The sequence below is a fragment of the Lampetra planeri genome, chromosome 47 (genome assembly GCF_965212315.1).
Source record: "Lampetra planeri chromosome 47, kcLamPlan1.2.h2, whole genome shotgun sequence".
NCBI classification, from domain to species: Eukaryota; Metazoa; Chordata; class Hyperoartia; order Petromyzontiformes; family Petromyzontidae; genus Lampetra; species Lampetra planeri.
The window spans coordinates 4,732,805-4,755,127 of record NC_136153.1 but is presented as its reverse complement, the minus strand read 5'-3'; the positions used below and the strand labels follow the sequence as shown (position 1 = coordinate 4,755,127).

Here is a 22,323-nt window from a genome sequence, read left to right as displayed (position 1 = left end):
ACTCACCACTGATCTTGGCTGTAGCCAGGAATCAAAACTCCGGTGGGCCGGGTTCATAGCACCAACAATAACTGGCGTTCGCCAGCAAGCGGTGCTTGTGTCAGGCTAGGTACACCTTGAGCGATGTACACTGACCAGTTCATCGCCACTGCTGCACCCTCTTATTATTACAACACATTTACCGAAAACATTGGTTACTGCTCCAAAGCGTTTAATACGAGCCCAAAATGTAATCCAGTACAAGCTAATCCTGACAATAGCCTTGCCAAGTAAATGTTGAAGCCTATATGAATACACCCATTATTCAAAGCCATACCCATGGCCGGCTCCAGGGAACATATTTGCATAGCCGTGCACGTACGACTTCTTTTGGTCACCCTTGCATAAAATACTTTTCTTAATGGATTTTCATCCAGTTTAAATTAAGTCAGTTGTTGTTATTATTGTGGACAGCGGTGGTGCAGTGGTTTTAGCGCACTGAGCTATGAATCTGACAATGTGAGTTCGATTCCCAGCCCACGGTGGACGTGAGTGGAGAGTGATGACTGAAACCGGTTAATGGTAAACCTGCCTGCATCAGGCCGGCCATTGGTCATCGTGGTGAAGTATGGTCAAACAAAAAATCCTACCCCATGACTGACATGGCAAGTGTGAGTGGATTTACCAAGTAGTTGTCAATTATTATCAAAAATATATATTGTTATTAAAGGCATGAATCAAGTGAATTTATACAGATTGTATTTTTATTTATTTTAACAAGGCTAGGCTATTTACATTTAAATGTGAAACTGCATTGATGCATCTCGTGTGCAGTTGTGTTCATACTTGGGCACACTGCCCGGATGTGGGTGACAAACCGACACATGTTTTATTTTATTTTCATATTTTTAAAGTGAACCAAACACCCTTGGCCCTCCCGTGACAACACATGGCACACATGTAGACGCTGGCAAACACGCGGAACACCTTACAACAATGCCTCGCACTTGCGCGTGACACCACGTTTGACGTTTTGTTGTTCATGCTCTACGAAGCACACGTTTGTTCAAATAACAAAATATACCATCGTAGAAGGGAACAAGATGTACTACGCCCAGCTGGTTTTACAAGCGGTGCAGACAGATATACGTTGCGTGTACCTCGTTTTCGCTTTTGTTCATTGCAATTATTATTGCTGCGCTCGTTTAGCCAGGAAAGCCTCACACGCTGGGCCTCAAGACTTTGTCAGGCGGTGTCCTGCCAAGTTTCCGTAGGGGGATTTGGGATGGTGCTCGGCATAATCCCATTCGAGTTACTTTGCAGGTATTTTTTTTCTTCCAACAACGAGATTGTTGGCCGTTAAAATGTAAATTGTGTGTTTCGATTTACATATGGGACGGAATCGGAGAGAGCACAGAGGCAAACTGATGCACAGCAAGGGGGGGGGGGTCGAACGTACAAACTCCACGCAGAGAGGCACCCGAGTTGGAAATGTAATCTATGCCTCCTTCTTGCTGAGGCATTGGTGTTGCAATTGGGCTTGCCACCATGCCCCCGCCCTGTCTTTAACCCTGACTGTGCTGTAAAATGCAAGCATTGCCCAAGAGTTTACAGGTCTTGCGTTGGTTCAATTGCAATAAAATTCCAATCGTTAAAAGAAAATGAAACCTACTTGTGCGGGGCGGGTAAACAAGTTTCTGGTGTTTTGGAAACTTTTTTTTTTCAAAAAGTTGCAGCGTGTACGGACATTTCACAGCCTTGTACACACGGCACAACATTTGTGCGTTGTGGAGACTTTGCGCTTTCTGGGCTGCTGCTCTAATGGTTCTCTTGCGATTGTTTTTCTCATCGATTACATTACCTTAATTATTGTTGCCATTACAGTATTTAGGCAAACCAAATGGTCCCCGTGGTGCAGAAGTGGGGGGTCTTTACACATAAAAGTTTGCCAGAGGCAGACTTGGCAGCAGTGATGAGCGCACCGGTGTGCTGATGATTCCTCGCGGAGGACAAAACCAGTCTACTCCAATCAGTCTGGCCATCTCACTTGCTACCCGTCCGCTCGGTGACATTCCGCCAAAATTGATTGATGGCCACTTTTGATAAGGTGACTACACAATGCAGCATCCCCAAGAACCACTGGTTTTAGCATAACACTGAGAAAGCGTTTTTTTTTATACGTTTGGCGCGCGTGTGGTAGAACTCCAGGAGGTCTCACTGAAGCAACGTGGCCATGCCTGCAGGGCAGGGAACTGGGTTTCAATGAATTGCAGTTTGGCCCTGTGTGTGTGTGCACATTCCATTAGGGCTGGTGTCAGAAATATTCAAGAAATGTTGTACCTCTTTGAAGGTCGAGGAGCGCCTGCCTCTGTGGGTCCAGCAGAGCTGGAATGGAAAAAAAAGAGGTGGAAGAGAAATGAAGATCTGGGCTCTTTTGGAAATCACAGTAAATCCAAACGCCAACCCACAATGCCATTCGGGTGGAGCGGTGGGAGAGTGATTAGCGCATTGCGATTTGAACGGAGCGACTTAGGGTGGATTTCCGGCTAAGGCAAGAAAAATAGTTTCGAATTTAGATCGTAATACGCATTAAAAGTCAAGTAACATGAACACTCGAATTAATCTCTGCCATCGACATCTTGTCTGCAGCTCTCTTCTCTGAGAATCAGAAACTGTATTGAGACTGCAGGAGGAATCCGATGAGCTATGAAGCTCTTTTGCACAGATGCCAGTGTGGGCGCGTCATCTACATTTCCTGTCCTGGCAGCTCTTTCATTCCACTATGTTTCCGCCTCGTGCGCATCTCATTGTCACCCGAATAAAATCTCCATCGCTTGTAAATATCTGTTCTGTCATATCAATTAAGAATAATAATTGAACCAGGCCCACCCCCACCCCACCGCAAGTAGTGGTCCAGCACCACCGCTGGCTTCCTTCCCGCGTCCACAGTGGAGGCCGCAGTTAACAAGCGAACCCCCTTCTTCCCCCCCCCTCCCCTCCCTTTTTTTTCACATCCTTAGTTATCGTCCCTCCCCACTCTTTTCTCCCTCCCCATAAAAAAAATCGTTCGCGCCCTCGCTAGCGGTTCCCTGCCGCCTGGGTGGGTGCGGCGGGGGAGCCGAGTTCTCCGCTTTTAACGAGGTCCTGTCGCGCCAAACTCGGGCTGCTGTTGTTCGCAACATTTTTGCCCCCCGCCCCCCATTCTGTGATCGCGTTGTAAAGTCGTCAACACGTGCGCTCTGCAGACCGGCTCGTGTGTCACGTTTTGATTATAAAAAAATCACATTGGGGCCCGCCACGCGTGAATATTCACACCGCTATTGATTGGCTCTGGTGCAATAGTGAGAAAACGCTGGCAAAATGATAACACCCATTCACGGCTGCCATGTCCCATTTTATTTAATAAGAATGGAATAACAAAAAAATAAAAAAGCGAACGCGTTACGGCGAGTGTTTGTGAGGTGACCTGGCAATGAATGGGCTGCCTTACAATCTGTATTGTCATCATCATAATCATCATTTGCCCTTGTAATGAAAGTGGGGGAGTGGGGAAATGCATTGGGGCGCCGCGGTGGCGAGATGTTAACTCCCTTGCCTGGTATACAGGAGGTCATGGGCTCCATCACAACCCTGAGACATGTTTATTTGGAGTTTGTGCATCTCTCTCCCCTTGGTCACGTGGATTTTTCTCCAGGTTCTCCGGTTTTCCCCTCCAACACTTAGAACCAACGTCACGTGTTTATAGTTATTTAGCTGCTAAAAATTTCCGCACGACGAGAAGCTGCTTCGTTGAGCCATCATCGGTAACGCTTCTGAAAAAAATTGTTATATATATGTATCTCAGTGGGGCCTGACCTGGTAAGATAAGAAAAAAGTTTCTAGTATCTTAGTTAAGGAGCACAACAGGCCCGCACCCGGGTGTGGACGCGACCGTAGCGAACCGCCAGAGGGTAAACGGGCAGCGCGGCGGTTTAGCCGCAGCGAAATGTCACCGCAGCCGCCTCTCGGGGAATGTGGGGTGGAGCGCCGGGTTGGAGCGCTGGTACCGTCTCCACTAACGCCGCCGCCGCGTATGTGTGTGTGGCGCCGATCGCGATCACCTCTCGTTTGCGATGCAGTCCTCCAGCTGCAGGGACTTGTGCTTGTTTTCTTTGTCCTCTCGGTCTCTGCTGTGCGCTTTGCCCCGGTCTGCAAAATGAAAAGAGTAATTAGTTAATAATCTTAATAAAAAGGTATTTGGGGGGTCGGGGGGTAGCAGGTAAATGTGCAGCCCTGCAACGGCTTGGCTCATGCCACTGCTGGTGGAAGAGCCTTCACTGGAGGGAGCGCAAGAAAGCCCTCCTTAGAGGGTAATAGGCCTACTCTTCCACGCGGCTTTGCGATAGCCGTGCACAAATGATCTACTATGTGATATGGAAATGGGAGGACGTTGAAATAATTTCCAGAGCAAGCTGCTGAGAAAGCTGGAGTGAACCGAAGGCGCTTTTATTCCGAGCTTCATGCATTAACCATGCAATGAAGTAAACGCAGTGATGCGATGGGTGAGTGGAATGAATTATAAAGCAATTAGTGCGAGTGTGCGCACTTTTAATGGCTCATCCTCGAGCATCTTGTCATTTAGATCGATCAAAAATTCTTTATTTAACCAGGGGATGAAATACACCCATTGGGGCACGTGAAATTTGCACCGCCTCCTTTGGCAAGGGGCGACCTGGGTCACAAGCAGGACATTTTAAGTGCATGATATTTTAATGACGCTTTACATTCAGGCACATCTAGTCGAACATTAACGATAATTTAATTTTAGAAAATGTCAACGAAAATAAGCATAAGATGGTGAATTGCAGTTAAACTCTTTAAATGTTGTTCTTTTTTGTGGCAAATAAGAGGCAAATGCAGCAAATGGCAAAAAAACAGTCAGGGGATGTCAACAAATTGGCAGAATGCAGCCGGGAACGCATTGAAACAAACATCCCGGCAATATTGTGCATAGAGTTGGGTGCCACTCAACGCTAAAGTTTGTTATTTGCAAGGTCACGCTTCCTGGTTTTACTCGTTTGCCCGTTTAACTCGAAGCACTTGTGAGTTTAAAAGACTGTCGACCAATATTTACTATAGTTATAATCTCATTACGATGCAAGAAAAGCTCCCGAAAATTACGTATCCACTCTGACATACAAAAGGAAGATGGGAACCGACGATGAAGGCAAAGCACAGACTGAGAGGTGCGCAAAGCAGCGCGGCGAAGGCGCGCACGAGGAATTACGCAGGGCTGGAGAGAGAAAACAACACGCGTCGGTGAATCAAACGCAAACGGGAGACGGTACATTGACTGGCGAGCAAAAATTTTACTAAGAGAGAGAAAGGAACAAAAATGCGACAGCGCGCCGGCGCAGCGGGTGCGCGCAAGCGCAGAACAACGGAGACTCAAAGCACTCGGCAACAGCGCCGTGAGCCCTCAAAGGAAAACATCTTCCTTTGAGATCACAGTACTCTCGACAAATACGATGAGCTCTTGTGTAAAGCAAAAAAAATTGGCAGAAAACATGGCTAAACTTTTTCTTTCAAATCTTTTTTTTTTTACCAGGTATGGCCAACTGAGCAAACCAGCTCTTTCTTTTTCAGAAGCGACCTGGCTATCCAAAATGATAGCTCAACAGAAGTGGCTCATCATATGGACATATATAGCAGCTAAGTGCTTTAAAAGGTGTGTTTCTGAGCGCGGTGGGAAAATCCAGAGGAAATGGATGAAAATCCACACGACCACGGGGAGAGAGACAAGCAAACTCCAAATGTACAGGCGTCAGGGTCGGGATCGAACCTACTACCTCCTGTATACCAGGCACCCGGGCGAGATGGGATGAAAGGCGCGACGGACGAGGCTGGTGACAGAACAGCAGTCGAAGGGTGGGAAAAAAACGTGTCCGAGACATTGACCAACGTGGAGACGGAGCAATGAGATCGTCTCGTGTGCACGAGCGATATGGATCGTGGATATTGCAAAGCCATGAGCAATGGTGACGATGTGGATCAGTCTTCATCCAGCAGCGGACGGACCATAGCTCACGATGAACATGATGGGATTCGTATGTAAGCCATCGCTCACCGCTACAGCCTCGGACGCTTCCCAAATTAAAACCGTGTGGCGTGCGAATAGCCACATTTGCATGCCTCGGCTCAGTCATTCAAGTGAAATATGCGCGCTTTCAAGTTCTTCATGCTCGTGCTTGAGTTACAATAGAGAAGTGGAGGAGGGGGGGAGTATTCACCCTGTCTCATGGAAGGGATTTAAACCTGGGGGACATAGGCAGTCGAAATTGGCACCAAGCGAGTTTTTTTTCCAGCCACGACCTGGCAAGTTCGGTCAAGATCCATCCTGCCGCCAAAAGCCAAGAATAACTCGCGGACTCAGCCTGCATCGACCGCCGTCTCCCCCCTCTCTGGGTGTGGCCGCGTGAAGCGTCCGGCCGATGGCACGGATTCACCGGAGCGTAAACGGGGCCCCCGACCCGGCCGCACTGCCGGCGCGAGGCCATGCAGCCGCTCGCTAGTTGCCTCCCTGCGTGGAGAGCACAGACAAGACGTGGAGGGGAGAGGAGCTGCACGGAGAGTACAGCGAGGGATTTTGCTGCACCGGCCTCCGCCGCTCGATGTAGGCCACGCGTAGCAGCGGCCTATGGGCAACCCGTCTGTGCACGGTCGTCACGGCGAGCGAGCGAGCGTCCACCAGGCTCAACCCCTTGCTTGCATGACAAGATCTTCTGACGAAAATCGGGCACGTTCCGCGGATCTTGGTGGGAGGCTATACGTATAAACACGCGTTTGCGTATGCGACACGCCAACTCTACGGGAAGCTGTCATGTCACCCGTAAGCTCCTCCCCTCCTGCCCCCCCCACCCCCTTCATTAACCGACGCGAGGCAGGCGCCCTGATGTGAAGGTTAATGCCTCAATGTCCCCCAATGGCCATAGGTTTCTGGCAGTTGAAAGAGTCCCCCACCCCGACCCCCCCCCCCCCAAGGCTGATGGGCTAGCTACGTCATCACTCCAACGTCGGCGATGAGGGTTGCTGTGGTATGGCCAATACCGCGACATACAATCTACGGTGAGATGCTTTTAGAAAAAGTATCGACCGTCGTATTGTGATTATTCCATTCGCCCCCCACCCCACCAACCGCATCCCCTGCCCTCCACGCTCGTCAATTTTTTTTTTTATGAAAGTACAACAATGAAAGTTGACGATAAATAAATGTCCCTACAAACAAACAAAAAAATAACCATCGGCCACTAAAATTAGTTTCTCTGCAAAACGTTTTAATGAGCCATTGAGGGCATGGTGGAGTTACGACATCGTCACTGTCGGACCGCGCGAGAGTTATGCGCACTTCAGATTGGAAAGTCTTCACGATGATTAAAAGACTCGCAGGGGCAGGTTCCTGCCGAGTCAACTGCAGCCGAATAATTTTTTTTGAAAATTCCCATACTTGAAAGTGCATCAAGGAACAAAAGAAACGCACCCAGTGAAAGCTCTGGGAACAACAATGATGTCGTGTCAATCGTCAAGTCGTAGACTTGAATGTTTCGTCGCATCGAGAAGAATGATGTTGTGGCAACCTTACCGCCGATACACACAGCGACCCAACTAAAAACTATTTTTTTTTACGAGGTAAGGCCCCACTGAGTGATGTAGCTCTTTTTCAGAAGAGACCTGGCCACGAATGATAGCTCAATTAAGTGGCTTATCACGTGGAAATTCATTGCAGCCAAATAGTGTCAATGCATGTTCATCTTAAATGCAGAGGAAAAAAAACCGGAGGACCCGGAGAAAACATTCACACTACCACGGAGAGAGACATCCAAACTCCGAATATACAGGAGGCGTAACACGTCAGGGTCGGGATTGAACCCATGACCTCCTGCGTACATGGCAAGGGAGTTAACATCTCACCACCGCGGCACCCAACACGAGCAAAATCCTTCTGGTTTCATCACCCCCCCTCCCCCCTTGTCCTTTTACTGAGTGGAGTGATTGAACAAAAGCGCCGTGCTAATGCCGGAACAATAGCTGCGATTCCGGTAATTAATCCGAGCCACGCGGGGGAATTAAACAATAAAGCCTTCTAATTTTTTTCTTCCCAAAGCCAAAAAACTGTGCCGCCGCGCTCATTAGGGGCTCGTGACAGCTGCTACTGTGTGCAAACGCGAGGTCTGGTGGCCTGCCACGGGCCGTGAATGTTCTTCCCACTTCCCACACCACGAACCTACATCTGTAGGTGGGGGGAGGGGGGCGGGGGGCAACCGTGCAGCAAACGGTCGCGGTGTTAGGCGACTCAATTCCTCCCGTCGCTGTTTTACCTGCGCCTTGCCGAAATCTCAAACGGTCCGTAGGGGGGGGGGGGAAAGAAAACACAAAACAACGCCATTTCTGTGCGGATAAAAATTGGCCCAAAACAAAAAAGTACGTGGAAGAGAGAGAGAAAAAATATATATACATAAACGGGAAAGCAAATCCATTGCAGCTGCAGCGCGGGCTGGCGCGGTGCGGTGTTGGACCGCGGCCAGAACATGGCAGAGCTCATTAAGTATCAACACGGCCTCATTTAATTTGATACGAGGGGAGGGGGGCGCAAATGCCAACTCCAATATGTGGATGGAGGCGAGTGGAAGGGTGTATGGTTTCCCGCAATTATCCGGCTTTGAGACGACCTCCTCCTCTCTCCTCTCTCGTCGATGAGCGATGACCGTCGCTATCTTGGTTGGTCGTGCCCCAACCCTCCGCTCACCGCCCCCTCCCGCCCAGAAGGCCCAAAGGTCACCACGAGTGCCTGCCTTGCCACGTAACTGGGAGTGGGGCGTCAGGTGGAAGGGGGGGGGGGCCCTTCGCTCCCCTTCCTCCGCGCTCTGAAGGGACACCACCGCTGCAGTTTGCTTTTACTTCACCGGTTATTTACTCATCTAAAGACGGCCGGTACGGAAAAGCGCAGCGGGGAGCGGGGTATACACACGGGGCTTGATCGCGGCCGTCACAGCCACACGCGTATCAATGGGGATGACCACCCCCCCCCCCCCCCCGGGTGTAATCTGGGAAATGACGGACGAACAAACCAGGGACAGGAGAAACCCCCAAGGGTTAATATCGTAAAAGACAGAGACGGACGGGAAAGGGGGAGGGAGGAGCGAGGGGGCGAGAATTGCGCGATGGGTGGCAAGGATCGAGGTCAGGAGGGGGCCCCCCGCTATCGCGCCCCGTGACATAAAATGAAAGTAACAAGAGTGATAAGAATAATTGAGTACCGTTGGCATTCACGCCCTTCCCGTAGCGCGTGGCTATCACGAAGGCGCTGCCGCTTCACAGACGCGCTCGGCAGGAGTTTCCCAGTGGGAGGGGTGGCGGGAGATGTTGTCGTGTCATCCTAAATTACTATTTACTGGATAATAATTTTGAATTTGGCAAATTTGGTCCATGACGCCAGCACACAATGTGGTCTACTCTTGTGAATGACTTCACGCGATATTTAATGTCCCCACACCCTACGGTAATAACCAGGGCGGCCTGCCGGATCCCGCAGGGAACCGTTGCAACAAGCGGCGAACGCGCTCCCACTAGGCCGCGCCAAAGACAAAGATCCCCCGTATAGCCTTAACAGACTGTTGGGGCAAGTGCTGTTAGCGAGCACCTATGAAGGCTGGCACGGCACACGACGGGGTGGGTGGTCAACACCACTCCCGGCTGCCTTTGTCTCCCCAGTGGCGATGTTTGCACACCGCGCCAGGTACTCATTCGAGGCCTAGAGTCAAGCTAGGGGAGGCCCAAGACCGGTTCGAGAAGCGCAGCCGCGCTAACCGCTGCGCCGCCGCTCCCCCGCTCCCCACCAGGGTCGGAGTCACCGCCAACGTGGCCGTACGCCGAGCAGACCCCTCGCGCACTGCCGCTCGCGAGCAAAAGGCGGACACGTTGATGCCAGCGCGCCGAGCAGTGCGTCGCATTGGGCCCGGACGCATCGCGCGCATCCAGGGGACGATGGGGAAAAGAGGAGGGGGGGCGGGGAGGGGGACGCGAGGCAACGTCGCCTTTATGGCCAATTTCGACGGTGATTCATCGGAATCCGCATGCAGATGCGCTCATTACGCGTAAAAAAAAAAAAGGCATATGGTTTTTAAAGTTGCAATCACCATCAGCAGAGGGAAGGTTAAGTGCTCGGTGAAGCACGTTGCCGGGCCCCCCAGAGGAGCGCCCATAAAACAGTCTCGGCCGGAGCGCCAATCGTAGACGGAGTCAACGTTCGCCAATCCCGACGCCGATTCCAGAGGCCTTTGAACGTTGAACTCCGCGGAAACCCAAAGGGGTATCGTCGCGTTCCTCTATAGCAAGGCGGAACATGGCGGAGTGGTAAATTCTAGATTTGAAGCTTTCGTGACTGCAAGGATTCATTCATTTTTCCGGTAAAATCACGTGACTTTACCGAAAAAACTAGGCGTGGTAAATAACAAGAATAATAAATCCTCCCAAAAACCCCGAACTGCCCTGACGCCCCCCCCCCCCCCCAAACGGCTGACCTCCGCAGCCGCGGCGGCTGCAGCGGCGCAACGGAACGCGCGTCCTGAATTCTGAGCGTGGTGCGGCAGAGCAGTTGTGGGGCTTGTGCCTGGAGTGGGGAGCAGAAGGGAGAGGAGGAAGAGGATGAGGAGAGGAAGAAGAGGGGAAAGGAAGGGTCTGGCGTGGGAGGAGTGGGAGAGAGCAGAGAGGGGGGGTTAAAGTTCGGCCATCTCATAGATGCATTGCCTCCCCCCCACTTCAAACTCTGCTCCCAGCCCGAGAGAGTCCACTTCATAGATTTTAATAACCCTCTCTTGCCTTTGGGGGGGTGCATCTACAAGCAATTCTTTGGTCATTAAACCCATTTTTTTTTTACCCAAAGCGTTTCTGCAGCCTCTTTTAGCAGCATTTTATCCGCTATTATTGGCAGTGTAATTATGATAAAAACCTTATCGGGACCTTTTAAATTACGCTACGCTGTTTGATAGCATTATCTAATTACTTTGTTTGTTTACCGGCGGGGCAATTTGACTTAAACTCATTAGGAGATTTGTTTGTTTGTTAACATTCATATAACTCTTCTCTGTCATTTATTTAAGAAAGTGTTGTTGGGTGTTTTTGTTGCAGGAATTGTTAAAATAATAAATTATGCAAATTTGCACGTACGTTCCTGGCATGATAGTTTAATCAGGGGCACAATCCGTCGCGTGCTCATAAATGAACCGTTACTAAACGAAGCTGGCGCCATGGAAATATTGCGCATTCTGTTATCACGGGTCTTGCGTACAGCAGCAGAAATATCTGTAAGAAAGGCAGGGGAATTGTTGCACCGGTTTAGTTTTATTTGTTTGGGTGGTTTGTTTACCTTTCTCGGCCTTTGCACTCCTATCATGTTTTTTGTATTGTTTGCGGTAACGCTCTTACCCCCTGCCCCGAGTGGACATCTGTGAAAAAGCTCATCGGATTCCTCCGGTAAAAATACATATTTGAATTCTGATTCCATGCTGCTGCGCTCAACGTATTTATACATTTAATTACCGAACCTTTAATCCCCGGCACCGTCACCATCCTAGATTCTCACACAGATCCAGACGAACGCTGGCAGACAGAGTGGAACAACGTGGACATCCTGAACATACAACCTCATTCAAGACCCACACATGGCACCACGTGGCACCACGTGGCAGTGACATTCCTCGAAGACACCGGTGGTGTAACCAACAAAACGCATTGGAGCATCACCAGGCCAAGACGCACCACCACCTCCCCTTCATGAACTGGAAATTCAAGACAAGCCACTGTATTACGATTGTGGCCACGAAATCCAAACTATTGACCACAAAGAGTTAGCCACTATCGTCTGCACTCCTACAATTTTTTTTTATCCTGGATCGCTCTCGTCGAGGCTAGCAGACCTTGACAGCGGCATGTAAGCTCCTGAGAATATTGCCATATGCAAGAACAGAATATATAATCTTCAGCCTTGATATACCACCTGCTGTATGTATTCCAATATAGTGGACATCGGTGACAATAGCTTCGGAGCACAGCGGATTCCTCCAGTCTAAATTAAGATTCTGAAATATTTAAGGATTTCATATATCAAGTTGTAAACCTACAGAAGAACGACACGTAGAGTTAGAGAATATGTCCAGGTTTAAAGAAACAAATACAAAAATTGTTAGGAAAACAAAGTGAGATTTGGGCAGGACTCAAGACTCACTGCTAGAAGGGATGACGATGGCCAATACTCGGGAACAACAATGGAGAGTGGCAGCCAAGGGGAATGGCAAGGCGCGTCAAAGTGGCCGTTCAGCGCGCAGAGATGGAGTAAACAAATCAATTTGCGTGCAAGTTTTGGACGGATTGTCGCATCGCAAAACCAAAGGGGGATGGGGGTTGCGGATTGGGGTGGCCTTAATCCAGCAGTGGATTGATCATGGCTGACAAAACATGATCTCTAATATGTTTAATGATTTCATGCCATGCCCCAGAGCTTTGAGAGGCTCTGCCATTGTCCACGATGGCAAAAAGGGGCAATCGACTTGCAACGATTTCACTGAATCCGTCCACCGCCGAAAATACACGCCGTATTATTTTCCCTATTCATGTTTTTTTCTCCCTTACATGGAGGGCACTCAGCCATGGCGTGCGGCACAACAATGTGGCTCATACAATGATGGCTGAGAAGGCAGGCAGGCAGGCAAACAGAGAACGACCCTTGTTGGGTGCTCTGAAACGCACCTTTGTCACCGGCGCGGTCCTTTCTACCCGCGCACGTTGGATCGCGCAAAGGTCACGTTGACATTGGACCGTTGCATTTGTTGACCCCGTCGTCCACAATTGGCTGCGAGGTTTTGCGAGCGTGCTCGGTCGGTGTGAACCGGGTTTTGGATATTTGCGCGCCTAATGAGCGACATTGTCACCGCGGCAGCTGGACTTCCGCTGGAGACTGGCGCGCGGTCTCTTCTGATCGTACATCACCATCATCATCATCAGTCACAACGAATCTCCCCTGCTGGACGATGATGGCCTGCTTGAGTCACCGCCATCCCGTCACAGTTCCACGACGCAGCAATCCACCTCTCGCCCGCACGCGAGCCGATTTCGTCACTCCATCTCCTTTGATGGAGGTCCGCTCCGTGCGTTCCTCTCAACGGCGGCCACTCCCGACCCCGTTTTCGACCATCGGCCGTCGTCCATAATGGCGACGGGTCCTACCCCAGCTCACTTATTACCGACGCTGTGAACGACGTTATTTAAATCTGCGTATTTTCTCTGGTCCACGTTTCCCCCCCCCCCCCGCGTCTCTCATTGTAATTCCAATTGTGCGCCAAGTAATACGCTGGAACCAAACGGCGCAGGGCCGTGCCCCGACGGCTGGCTGACAAACGCCACTCATTCCAAATTCCGCGCGGCACCCCCTCGTCATTTGTCAGATCAAAATGCTCTTTGACTCTGCGACTGTAACCTTGCAGCGGCACTTCCACGATGTCAGCGCCATGAAAGGGCTCGGTATAAATAACGGCGACGGTGACGAACTGCGAGGTGTCGGCAATTGTGCGATTGTTTCGGCGCGGCCACTTAACCGGCGAGAGCGAGTCAGATTAACAGGCGACGAGCAGAAATCCTTCAGAGACGTGGGACGGTGGGTGACCCTGCATGTACAAAACGTGGATGGGGTGTAATGGTGCTGCAATGTTTTGTCATCTGTATTTTCACACCGGTTGCTTGAAGTAATGTTAAAATAAGGAAGTGGGAGGCCAGTAGCTAAGAGGGCTTTGCACCCTCAAACTCTTTCACCAGCTCTAGCCGGGCGGTGGTGGCTATACTGGCCTGTGGTCCAGTAATCTGGAGGGGAGGGTTGGTAGATCACCACCCGCACTAATGTTGTGAATTCACTCCCTGTGGGCGTCAAGGAGGCACTGTGGTTTGCCAGGAGAAGGCCGCACAGCAAGTGGGCGAATCGCACATCTCTTTCCACGGTGGCGAGATGTTAACTACCACGCCTGGTATACAGGATGTTTGATCTTGACCCTGACGCCTGTATATAAAGGAAGGTTGCATATCTCCCCCTGTTCGCGTGGATTTTTATCCGGGTCCTCCGATCTTTCCCTTAACATTCAAATTTCCACGTAATAAGCCACGTCCTTGAGCTATCATTTGTGGCCAGGTCGCTTCTGAAAAAGAGCTATATAGCTCAGTGGCCCTTATCTGGTAAAATATAAATAGTTCGTTGGTATCTGTATGGGATTTCTCCAGATGTTCTGGTTTCCTCGCACCTTGGATCATAAACGCTCATCATTAATTGGCTGAAAACAGTTTAGAAAAAAATGCAGTAGAACCCTCCTGAAATGGAGCCATACGACTCAGTGTGGCTTTCCTGGATAAATGTCCGCACACAGACCACATAGCACGGCCTCTCCAAGATGGACGGGGCAAGAGAAGGATGGTCGCCCACGGGCAGAGCGAGTGGTGAACGGATGCCATCGATGAACCCGTGCCCAAGGGAAACCACAATCTGCCACGCGGTCTCCAAGCGGCAACAACCTTGGCCTCCTCTCACTTCCGTAACATTTCCAAATTAGTAAATTTATATAATCATGAAATTATAATTATTATTCCAGCCCACAATTTTTTTTTGATTTCAGCTGCCCCAATGAATATTTTCACCCGCCGCTTATGATGTGCAAAGCATACGAGCGACTGAGCGGGCGACTGAGCGAGCGACTGTGCGAGCGAGTGAGCGAGCGACTGAGCGAGCGACTGAGCGCGCGCCCGGAGAGAGTGACCGACCACCCTGAGTCTGAGCGGAAGCGCCTCACCGCCTGGCCGTGGCGCCGACTTGCCCTTGCGCATGGACGCCCGCACCAGGTCAGAGCCGTGCAGCCGGTCATCGTGCCTCTTGCCCTTCACCTCATAGAACCACTCTCCCGTCAGCACCTTCAGCTTCTTCTCGTCCTCCACCTCCTTCTTTAGAATTCTGGGGGTGGCGGAGGGTGAGAGTGGGGGGGGGGGGAGAAAGATGTGACAGTGTAAAGGAGAGTTGATGGTCGATGGGGTGGAAATGAGTGAGGAGACCCAGTTGGGGCGACGCGGGGTTGGGGCGGCAATGGCGGCGGGGGGGGGGGGTAAGTGGGAGGAGATGCTGGCAGCAGTGGACCGTGGGGTTAAATTGCAGGCAGGAGGACCCATTAACGCGAGTTATGGGGCCGCAGGCGGTGGAGGCGGTGCGGAGCTGTAAAGCGTCGCTGCGTCCTTTGGAGAGGACGTGCGGTTGCGAAGATGGCTGGCAGCCGTTACAGCCTTAGAGCACTCGCAGGCCCGGCACATAAACAAAACTCTGACCACCACACAGGTCTCTAACGCTGCCCTAGAAGACGTACAGACCCCTTTGTCGCCCCACCGCTGGATGACTGCCTCGTTATGTCGTGCAGGTCACAGCGGGGTTATTGGATCATACTTCACCACGCTGGTCAGTGCGGGTTTGTCAAGGTAAAGGCGGGGAAGCAATAAACGTGGGACCACAGCAGTATAGTAGCGCTGCCCACTGCTGTCCATCGTGTAGCCCCGGAAGCTCTGTCCAGGCTTAGGCCCTGCTTAGCTTCCCAGATCCGGCAAGATTCAGGTGCGTTCCGAGCCATTTGGCCATGGGCATAGTCCACCATCAGAAAATTCATCACGCCGCACAATGCTTGAGCTGCGTGGTTTGGACGTTGGGGAGGGGGGGGGGTTACGTGAAACTGTAATGTTCACTTACCGTACAAGCGTCGGAGGTCTCGAGTTATCTCGTAAGTACGCACGCAGCGTACGTTCACGATTTATGGCCGGGAGGGAGATGTAGGAGACCGCGCGCACCTAAACCCACCCAGGGCTCAGGACCGCAGCCCAGCAATCATTTGAGCCTGCCCCCAATTAAGTTTCAGCTCGCCTGCAAACGGCCAAATTAGCGGCCCCGCACACCTCCGGAAACCTGCCGGCAAGCAGTACGGTAACCCCCCCCCCCCACACGCCCACCATAATTTCACCGCGCTCGCAGCCGCGCGGGTATTATAACGCGTTCATCACGGCGCCCGCCGTTTGTTTTATTGACCGGGCTGTGCTGGAAATGAGTGATTATTTCATTTTGGTGGTGGGGGGGGGGGTAGGGTGGCGAAAAAACAATTTGGCTCAAGGGCTTGGGGGGGGGTACGGAAGACCCATGCACGAGAGAAACCGCCTCTAGAGAGAGCCACGGGCAGGAGGCTCACCTACCCTGGCAGCCCATTCCTCACCCACCACTTGCAGATTTACAACAATTGCCACATTTTAATGGCGCGGCATCGCTCATCACAGGCACAGAAGACGGATGCGAAACTGAATTTTTTATGATTTTCTTTGCGGATGCTCAGTATTTCGGGGAGTGGGGTTTGAGGTTTGCGAGTACACGCAGAGTGAGCGAGTGACGGGGAGGGAGGGTTTCATGTCGCTCCGATTTCTTTACGGAACCGAGAAGGGGGGGGGGGGGCGTTGCAGAATGTTGGGTTTGTTGTAAGAAAAAATATTTAAACCGCGAAATGAAATGGGACCCCACATGGATACATGTGTTCCGATCTGCAAATAATTCGCTCTACTTCGTCAAATATTGTGGATGAGCAGCTCTCCAACGCAGCGGTGTGGCTGAAGCGGTAACACGAATTGGCACTTTGTCTTTTTTTCGCAACAGCTTTTTATGAGTTGGCCGTGTTGGGTGGAGGAGGTTGCACGACACACATTTCACTTCAAGACCCAAAATTGGTTTCCCCATTATAATTAGTTGATTTGCAGTGCTTTGTCAATGGGCAAAGGCCCTTCCCACGCCATCTCAATCGTGGGGTTTTTTTCTGACCATACATCGACAAGATGGTCAGTGTGGGTTGATGAAAGGTGGGGAGGTGGGGGGTGAGGTGGGGATTGAGGAGTGGGGTAGCAAGGACTGGTTTAGTGATCAATCATCCCTGATGTTGGCCATGGCCGGCAACCGTACTCACCAAGTGGACATCTATGGGAAAAAAGAGCTTCATAGCTCATCGGATTTATCCAGTATAAATAAATATTCTGATTCTGAAGTGGCATAGGAGAGTGCATTAATGAGGCCAAATATTTACCTAGGAAAGCGTTACCAAGTCTCTTCATAAAGTGGGTCCCGCTACATTGGGATGTTTGGCAAATTCCATTAATGAGTGTTTGGCTTCCTGTCGGAGAAAAACCAGAGCACATGATCGTGGTCCACCGATTCAAGTACTAACCAGGCTCGGAAGCTGCTTAGCTTCCAAGCTCTGCCGAGATCGGGGGACATTAAAGGTGATTTGGCCATTTAAATTGCAGAAGAGGGCCGTCCCTACCAACCAAATAAATGGCAAAAACAATGACATTTTTTAATGCTTGCGAATTACGTAAAAGAACTAGTATATTGCTATTCAATGCTCGTGAAGGTTAGCGAGACAAGATTATTGCCTCTGCCCCCCTCTCCATCTAAATCCGCACGCCAGGTGCTGATAATGTGGTGGGCGTATCCCGTGACTCGTTTAATTAATTGCATTAGCCACAGCTGGTCTGGGGATTTAAAAGGAAAAAAAAGAATCAAAGGTAGATTCATTTCCCTCCTCCCTCTCCGTTCCCTCGTGTGACATATCCTGAACCCATCGGTGAATAGCGGCAGCGGCGGGAGCAGTGGGGAGCTGCACACTTCTGCTGCACACGCATCGTCGTCGCTGTGTTTACTCTGTGCAAGCCCTCGTTGTGTTTTTTTATGAACGATGTACCGTGGGTAACCCACATGAGCGCACGTTTCACGCCCCCCCACCCACCCACCCCAGCCCTTAGTTGTTTATGTTCCGAGGAACCTTCACCGCGCGAGACACACCAGCATAGCCGGCTTCATAAACCCCATCGTAACAAGGTCAAGGTTACACAGATAGCGTCTCTGGTGTGGCAGAGAGGAACCAGAGGAGAGAAATTGGCACAGACTGGGGGAGCAGTTGGGCATTAGACGCGAGGACAACGTGCACCATACCCCGCCAGGAGGACGGCTCGCGTGCCATGACGACGCTTGATTAGGGTGAAACAGCTCCCCTAATGAGATGCCTTCATCGGGGCTGGCCCTGCCCCCCTTCCAACACCCCCCCCCACCCCGCACTTTCAACAACAGCATTCAAAAACGATCGGGTTGTTTGCTCATCGTTTCGTGTTATATTCCTTCGCGCAAACACGCGGTTTGCTCTCCAAACTCAACTGAACAAAGTATGTCACGAGCAGCGCCGTGGTGTTTATACGACCGGCGGTGGTGGCGGTTTACAGGATGCGGTTTACAGGATGAGCCTTAGAACAAACAAAAGTGAATCCCGCCCGCCCGCTAACTATCGTCTCTTCTTGGTTCTTTCGGTAAAGTCACGTAGAAGGGAAATAATAAAAATAAAACATAATAGAATACAATTCTCACGACGTTTCGGCCACAACGCAAGCAGCCGTCCTCAGATGAAGAACAGGGCTGTCTTTCCGACAGCCTTGTTCTTTCCAACAGCCCTGTTCTTCACCTGAGGACGGCTGCTTGCGTTGTGGCCGAAACATCGTGAGAATTGTATTTTATTATGTTTTATTTTTATTATTTTACTATTTCCCTTCTACGTGACTTTACCGAAAGAACCATGAAGATGAATCCCTGCAGTCAAGAAAGCTTTAAATCGAAATTTTACTTTCGTCTCGCCGTGGCGGCTGTCGCATGTAAATAAGCTTCAGACGCTTAATAGCGGCGACGGCCGCGGGCGTTATCAGCCACGTCGCGTCGCAGCTTGCTCATTTCCCACGGTGGCGAAACGCAGACGGACGATGCTGCTATGGACATCGGACCCCCTCGCAACGTGTGGCACCAATGTGATGTTTGAAAACCGACGCGAAGCGCCGATCGCTACCGGTGCCATGTTCATTCACGTCGCGATGACGGAGCTAGAAGTTGGGGGGGGGGGGGAGAGGCAGATGAAACATTAAGCGAGGATCTCACCGAGTACTGGAGGAATTGCCTGCATGCGTGTTTGTGTGGCTTTCATACGCATATTTAATCAAGTACGGCCCATTTTTGCCAATCAACTTGTGACTGGAGGAAGGCCTTTACACTCGGTGTTGGCCACATGACCTTTCCACGATATGCCAACCAAGCTGGTCGGTAATAACCTTGGCCCTTAGCTGGATGCAGTGCCCCTGTAAAGTTTCCCGTTTTAAAACTATGTTAGTTTGTTTTTATTAACAAAAACAATTCTGGTGGCATATTGCTTCACGGAATAGCTTTTCTGCAAGCAGTGGAAATTATAAACGTACAAGTGCAGAAGCCCATTTTTTCAGTCCACTACTGGACAAAGGCCTCCCCCCCCCGTTTCCTGTGGGTCGTTTTGACCAAAACTTCACCAAGCCGATCAGTGCTGGTCGGTGAAGGGTGAAGAGGGCTAAGAACTAGATGAGATATCACTGATGTGTTTGGCAATGACCGGTAACTGCACTCTTGTTCGCCGAATTCATACCGCAGTGCTTTAGCCAACGCACCTTCCGCTCAGACCCCCTTTAATATTTTAACATTTGCTGTTAATCATGAAGCCCTCTATGAAAAGTGCACAATACCCACTTTAGTGATGTTAGAGGTGGAAAAATATGAAATAACGTTTGCCTTAATAATAGGGGGGTTTTCCCCTTTTCTCTGGCAACAAAACTGAAACCATTTTACAAGCATTCATGTCTGCATTAACCACAATACTTGCAGTCAAATGCAAACAAAAAACCTACCCTGATAATATTTGCATTGTCCTTGAAACTGACTGGTCCGCACCAAGGGACGGCTTTCCTTTGAGCTTCGACCCAATTGGTGCTCGACCAGAGGACGCCAAAAGGCGTAACAGCTCAAAGACAATGCCACTATCAAAATAATGAGGGCTCGGGGTGAGCATCTACATCATTAGACCTCCTTTGCCAGTACCAAGATATAATAATAGGGTTTTTCCCCTTTTTTCTGGCAACAAAACTGAAACGTTCGCTTTGCCATGAGAAGTTTAACTTAAGACGCTGTGGCTCGCTGCGCACACAGCATCAGCACCGCCCACGAGTGTCGCGCGTCTATCCCCTTCCCATCGATTACACGCAAAAAAATTACGGCCGTTCGTTGTGGGCAATAATTGACTGCGTTAATTTACAGCAGCATTATTTAATATTCCGATAATTACGATTTAAACGCACTCGATAATAATAATAATAATAATGAAGAATATACACGTCAGAACCGAAATGTCCTTCGGTAAAAATGATGAACGCACTCGTCAAAAAATAACGATTAGCGCGTTAATCGTTTGATAACAAGGCGACAGTGGCCCTGAGTTATAGTTCGCCGACGAGGGGGCTGTGGGGGGGGGGCCTGGGTGCTTGGGATTGCCACGTGCGCTCGCTTACTGCCCCGCCAGCCGCCACCGCTCACCTGGAGGCAAGGGTGTGGTCCTCTCAACAGGGCACCCGTCGTGCGTGACGCCGAAACTCGTGTCGCGGAAGCAAAGGGAAAAAAAAAACAATCGTTGCCACGTCACCTTGTTGCATTTCCCACCGAATCAAGCCCCACCGGGCCAACAGTGGCTGGCCACGTCATTCCCCAAAGCCGGGGTGGTGGAGTACGTCGCCTGGCATAGACACACACCAAAACAAAACGAAGACGAAGACCCCCCCCCTCTTTCCCACCCATAAGCCTGCAGCAGACTTTTTTCGATTTAAAGCTTTCGTGACTGCAGGGATTCATCGTCTTGATTCTTTCGGTAAAGTCACGTAGAAGGAAAATAATAAAATAATAAAAATAAAACATTATAATTATATTATTATAAAGCTTTCGTGACTGCAGGGATTCATCGTCTTGGTTCTTTCGGTAAAGTCACATAGAAGGAAAATGATAAAATAATATAAATAAAACATAATAAAATAATTCTCACGACGTTTCGGCCACAACGCAAGCAGCCGTCTTCAGGTGGAGAACAGGTCAAGTAGACAGACATGTTCTCCACCTGAAGACGGCTGCTTGCGTTGTGGCCGAAACGTCGTAAGAATTATTTAATTATGTTTTATTTTTATTTTATTATTTTCCTTCTACGTGACTTTACCGAACGAACCAAGACGACTGCTACAGACTGTTGGGGTCAAGTGCTGCTAGCGAGCACCTATGACGGCTGGCATGGTACACGAGGGGGTGGGTGGCTGGAACGATGCACGAGTGGGTGGGTGGGTGGCCGGCACGGCGCGCGAGGGGGTGGGTGGCCAGGACTAGGCCCGGCTGTCTGTCTCTCTCCCCAGTGCTGATGTTTACACACCGCCCCAGGTACTCATTTAAGACCGAGCCGACCTCTGGAATGCACAGGAGAAGTTACGATAATCGCTACCGATGTTGGCCTTGAATAAGCACGCGGGTCGCCGGGTTCGTAGTGATGTGTGCTAACCACAAAATGACAATTCACCACTACATATACACTAACAAACATCATACATACAAACCATATACTGAAGGCCCAATTGGACTTTAATTTACTTTTGGCAAGCAACAACTCAGAAACTTGACTGGGCCTGGTTAGTGCTAGTAAGGGTGGCCACCAGGCCTTGCCAGGAGTTAACACGAAAATAATTATGTTTTATACAGCATCGCTCATGCCAATTGCATCTCACTACGCTCACAGTACAATAATCCGGTGGATAATCACATGAAGGGCTAAATCCTATCCATGTAAATTATGGAGTAAACAAACCCCGAAAAAATTTGTATAAAAAAATCAATAAAATGGCATAAAAACAAATGGTGCAAGCAACAAAAAGTTTTCACTACCAAGGTGCAGAAAATCTCACCTCGTACAAAGGTCTAGCGATCAGGTACCCACACCATCAAGAACAATCATTAAACAAATTTTAAACCATTTAAATTTGTTTTACCAGGTAAGGCCTTCTCTGAGCTATGTAGCTCTTTTTTCAGAAACGACCTGGCCACAAATGGAGAGCTCAACGAAGCGGCTTATCGCGTGGGAATTTCTAGCGGTAGCCAAATTCTCTAAAAGCGCGATTCTCAAAGTGAAGGGAAAAGCCGAAGGAAATTCACGCGACCACGGGGAGAGCGTGCAAACTCCAAACATACAGGCGCCAGGGTCGGGATCGAACCCTCCGACCTTCTGCATACCGGGCGACGGAGTTTACATCTCGCCACCCGGTTATTAGTTCTAAGCGTACAGAATGTGAGCTGTGGGCTAGCAGCAGAGGTCGCAACCGGGTACCCGATCCCCGTACCCT

General features: G+C 50.2%; 1 protein-coding gene across 12 annotated transcripts in view; it reads right to left on the bottom strand.

The window, feature by feature from the left end:
• SYTL2 (synaptotagmin like 2) overlaps positions 1-22,323 on the bottom strand; it is an 80,390-nt gene that overhangs the window by 42,266 nt on the left and 15,801 nt on the right. For all 12 annotated transcript variants that reach the window (XM_078615455.1, XM_078615457.1, XM_078615461.1 and 9 more), the window contains exons 3-5: positions 14,841-14,998; positions 4,080-4,167; positions 2,320-2,364 (exon numbers count right to left, since the gene is read on the bottom strand). In XM_078615455.1, the coding sequence (XP_078471581.1) occupies positions 2,320-2,364; positions 4,080-4,167; positions 14,841-14,998 (291 nt within the window). The remainder of the gene's footprint in view (positions 1-2,319; positions 2,365-4,079; positions 4,168-14,840; positions 14,999-22,323) is intronic.